Below are 5,097 nucleotides of genomic sequence, written 5' to 3' on the forward strand. Positions count from 1 at the left end.
TACTTTTCTTTTCCTCCCCTTTTTCCTCTCTCGCTGTTGTCTCCCATCACACACACACACACACACACACACACACACACACACACACACACACACACTATGTACCTGTACAAGAGCCGTCAGGGCTTCCCTGTGACTGGCGTGTGGGTATTCCCAGTCTACATCAATCCCGTCAAACCCCCACTTCCGCACATACGCTGCCGCGTTCGTCACGAACTGCTTCCGGGACGCTGCGGATGACGTCACTTGAATAAACTCCTCCGGTTGGTGGGATCCTCCAATACTGAGAAGAGTCTTCAAACCTGTGTTGTTGCGCTTCAACAAATTCACCAGTACAAATCGGCCCTGTGGAAGAGACATGACAGCAAAAAACATAATGAACAAAATATTAATATGAAAGATCAGCTCGTTGATTCTGTAAAAAAAACAAAAAAAAAACAAAGTTATTTTCTTTTAATGTCTGCAAACGTATGTTGTGGAATTCACTCATAAGATTAGGAACATGGTAGGATATAAAATAACAATGTGAACACGACAAGAATTGCACTCACGTCTTCTGCACAAAAGACAGAACAACCTGTCATTGCACCTCAAGCGCCAATCCTTGTTTCCAGGCTATCATTTGTACGACTTATTCAAAGAAGTAGATCTAATGCTTAAGGTATCAGGATGCTAGAACATGCTTTTTTTTTGCTGTTTTCCTGCCATGCCTTACAATAACTATACGTATGTACCCTCTAAGTGAAAAAAAAAATGTTTGAATGTCGAAAAAACATGCAAGTATGCAAATTAAGCTTCCAATACGGTCGCCGAAGGAAAAATATAGGCATGCTACTTGGAAGACGGTATCTCATACACCTTTAGGAATATTTGCAAGAAATTTTCAGGAAATGTTCTTGAATACCTAATGCATGTCACAAACGTTCTAAAGTAGCTATTTGGGACAAAATTATGAGTTTAATTAGATGTTGAATAAGCAAGAGATGAAAACAAATTTGTAAGAAGCCTAATTGCAAGAATCTCATTTAAACAACTGTTTTCAAGATGAGGCCGTTGTTTTGTTTTTTTGTTTTTTTTTTGTTTAAGGACATGCACCACTATCTTGGGAATATAATATGTTCAAAATTTCAGATGGATATCTTTAACAACAGTGATTTTATGGATTGTAAAAACTAGTACGTGAACCCAAAAAATATTTTGAGAAAATGGACAAAAAACAACAAGGAATTGTAAGGACATTGAAACTCTAAGTTTGAGGTAGGATCGAGTCCTCAAGAAACAGTAAACTCAGCACAGTCAGTTTGAAAGAGTTCAATTTTTATTATATATTCGCTTTTTGCGTTTCAAATAGCCATTTTGAGGGGGGGGGGGGGTGGAATAGGGTAGCAACCTATATATACAGACTGTTGCCAAGGGCGACTGGGGTTGACATGGGTATTCAAAAACCTCGATTTACTAAAAAAAAAAAAGGACTGTGTATTACTTTTATTCACTTAGGTCTTGTTCATAAATGGTGTAGGTACACATAGGGGGCAAAAACAAAAATACAATAAAATCTTGATGTTTCATTATATCAAAGCATTCTGATACCTTAAGAAATGTTTTAGAAAAACTCATAATATTGTTTAGAGTTTACCTTGCAAAAATACAAAAAGGATCAGAAACTCACCACAGAGCTGATTGTGCTTTCATCATCAACCCGAGAAGGCGTAAGTTCCAGTGACGTCACATTGATGTTGACGAAGGCGTAGATGAGATGACTACACAGGTGAGGTTTCAGGTGGTGAAGGTAGAAGTGAGCCTCGGCAACCAGGAGGTCACATGACCAGTTTGTGAAATAGCACACTCTCTTGAACTGCTCGCTCTCCGAGTCTTGGGGAGATGAAACGCACAATTACAACTTGGCAATTTCACTCGTATGATAAACTATGATCTAGATCTACCACCCAAACTCATGTTATAAATTCTTTCATCTTTCCTGTTTAGAGGTAGAACGCACCTCTTCTGTCTGCAACAACGAAGAGTCTTACCATTTCACCATGAACTGAGGTTCACTGACCTTTGACTTCAGTTTACCCCACGGGTCAGGACAGACGCTGCAGACGAAATACTAAATAGTTTTCCGTCCCATGCTATCATTGTCATTGTTCTTTGAGCATATTTTGTATGTGCATACAGGAAGTTCTTACAAAATTCATGACCGTCTCTTTCTTCTGAGGCTTAGGGTGTTAGCCCATGTGTCAGATCGCAACCCGTAGCAGAATTCTCTTCTGACAGAGCTTTAAATATTATTATGTCTTTGTGTTCCAAAAACCTTCCACTGTTTAAGACTTGTCCTTATTTTGATTTTACAAAAACATTACAAAATTGTAATATAGCAAGTCTCTTACCTTCGTTACATGCAGCTGGAAATGAACATCACATTGGACTAATAGATTTAATATAATTAAACGGCGTCTTTATACACAGAAAAACTTTCATGTGTCACAAAAGAATGAAGATCCCACAACTAGAATGTTGTACTCGTACGTGAGTGTGATTTATTACATTTATTACTATGTTGTACTGTGTTCTTTGTCGGTGATGTCATCGTTGGTTTGGTAAGAGCGAATGTAGCCAAAGTAGCCACTATTGTTACTTTTGCTGCAAATATTATAGTAGTGATCGTAGGATTTTTATATATTTCTTGATGTCTTCGATTTTGGGCGATAGTTATTTTTTTAACACCCATTTAGAACAATATAGATAACAACTTTTAATCAGACAATACAACTTAAAATAAAGATAAAGATTCAAATTTCAGTCATGATTAAACGTTCTCATTTCTAATCTTTCGTGTACTTAGACTACTAATGCCAACGAGACGATTATTTTCATAATATCTGGAGTTATATATTGATCAACAATAGATGAACAACAACTCCTTGACTGAAATTTCCGCGTCAAAGAAGACCAACACCCCCGTCATGACCTCGTACTTTATAAATCTCAATGAAAGGACTGCGCATGCGTGTATCTTTTTAGTTTTTTAATAAGAATGTTACTGCACTGCTACACTATAATGTCATACCGGTACCTAAGATTGCAGGTGCTACAAGAGAGTGACAAACACTAAAAAGGGAGAGAAAAGGACGATAGATGATTAATAGGAAAGAAGGAGCAAATTGCACCGGTGCATGTGCCAACCACCCACGCACATTTATATTTTAGTTGTGGTGATGGAGGGGTACTTAGCTCATATCAGGCATAAAAGGGAAATCTAAATTGAAAGCGACTGTATACCATAATAACATATCCACGTTGTAAATTAAATAACCTTTCTGGGTGCGAGGCTGAGAGTCTAACCACTATATTGCAGACCAGGTGCGGTCTAAATTTCTTACCTGAGACAGACATAAGCAGAATGAGAATGATTGGTATCCAGCTAACACAAAGGCATTTCAGCAATGACATAATGATGATTATGCCCCCACACAAGATGCCAGTTACACTGAGCAGAAGAGAATGCTGCCCACCGGTTTTGTCTCCCGCTTAAAGAAGTTTTTCTTTCGCGTTTTCTTCCGCAGTTGGTTTTGTTTGTGCGTTTTTCGATTGTTTGCTCTGGCTCAACCGCGATAGGAGGATCAGAGTAAAGGAGTGATGTTGACAGACTTTGAGCATCCAGCAAACAGTTTAGACTCTACGTGTAAGCCTATTACCCTTCGTGTTTGAATATATTGGTTGCCACTGTGTAAGTAGCAAAACATTTTAGGTTTAAAAAGTAAGTATACAGTTGGCAAAAGCGAAAATGTTGTAAAGTCTAAAGTAAAGAAAGAAAGAGGTCGAGGACTGAAATATGGCACCAGCAACAAAGACCACAGATTAAGTACTAAAACAAAGAGTTTGAAACTGTGAACAACAGGGGGATTTTCTTTTCTAGAAGAAGTCTCCTGATGTGGAGTTCATGTTCGCAGGCTTTAGAGAGGGTTAGCTCTGGCTTGGTCTCGTCAAAATCTCCTATTCAAATAAAGCATTTCTCCCCTGTTTTTTCCCATGTCCGTTTAAATAGGCCCTTTTCTGAGTAGGCGTGCTTTATACTGTTTGCCGAGTTTGTTGTTTTTATGTTACATTTGTGGCAAAAGCTTCTCTCTCTCTCTCTCTCTCTCTCTCTCTCTCTCTCTCTCTCTCTCTCTCTCTCTTACTCTCTCTCTCTCTTACTCTCTCTCTCTCTCTCTTCCTTTGGAAAGAAAAATTAGCATTTTTGTGGAAAACAAACAGTCATGTTGCTTAAAGTAAAATAAAATGATAATATAGACTACAGTTGCTTTTTTGCTTTCAAAATAAAGTTAACACAAACGCTCTTAAATATTAACCCACTTTAAGGAGTAAAAGATAAAGACATCCACGACAGCAATGTTATTGTGATACGATGAAACAAACTAGTCATCTTGTTTGTAATAAAGAATGGGGATAAAGACTGGTCCCTCCCAGAACTGAAACTGCCAAGTCCTTATCCCACTTTTCCTGTAGTTAAAATGTAGTATTCTAAATCATGGCACAAAGTAAAGTTCTATTCTTTGGGGGGGGGTATCTCATACCTTGGTGCATTCGGTTAGATGGCGTTGGGAGTTTCTAGTTTAAAAGCTTATGCCACAATGTTGAAAGAATTTTAAAAAATCTAAAGTCTTCCACATCGTTCTGCTTTCGTGACAAACCATAACCACTTATCTGTCTTGTGCGTCCACAACAAGATAGCCCGGTAGATAGACAATCAAATACACATGTATCCCCCTCCACCTCGAGAAAAAAAACCCTCCCCCAAAAAACAAAACAAAATAAAAATAGAAATAAAATGACATAGAAAGAAATTTAGATAATATGAAAACAATAATTAGCCCAAGCCTTAGCCTCTAGAAGTCCACCCTCCTCAGTACTTGATCACTGTTAGCATGATGAAACCGTGACAGTATTGCAGCGTGACCACAATTTGCCTAAAATGTGCCAGAACAGTGCAGATAGCCTGGAAAGTGTTGTGTATCTTCAGGAATTTGGAAATAAATGCACTTTTCTCTCTCTCTCTCTCTCTCTCTCTCTCTCTCTCTCTCTCTCTCTCTCTCT

At 38.2% G+C, this 5,097-nt stretch overlaps 1 protein-coding gene across 1 annotated transcript in view; it reads right to left on the reverse strand.

Moving 5' to 3' along the window:
• LOC106011948 (probable chitinase 10) overlaps positions 1–4,587 on the reverse strand; it is an 11,764-nt gene extending 7,177 nt beyond the window's left edge. The window contains exons 1-4 of the mRNA XM_035970115.1: positions 4,578–4,587; positions 2,391–2,405; positions 1,670–1,872; positions 106–345 (exon numbers count right to left, since the gene is read on the reverse strand). Of these exons, the coding sequence (XP_035826008.1) occupies positions 106–345; positions 1,670–1,872; positions 2,391–2,405; positions 4,578–4,587 (468 nt within the window). The remainder of the gene's footprint in view (positions 1–105; positions 346–1,669; positions 1,873–2,390; positions 2,406–4,577) is intronic.
• Positions 4,588–5,097: the final 510 nt, after the last annotated feature.

Source organism: Aplysia californica, unplaced genomic scaffold, assembly GCF_000002075.1.
Source record: "Aplysia californica isolate F4 #8 unplaced genomic scaffold, AplCal3.0 scaffold00223, whole genome shotgun sequence".
In the NCBI taxonomy this organism is placed as follows: Eukaryota; Metazoa; Mollusca; class Gastropoda; order Aplysiida; family Aplysiidae; genus Aplysia; species Aplysia californica.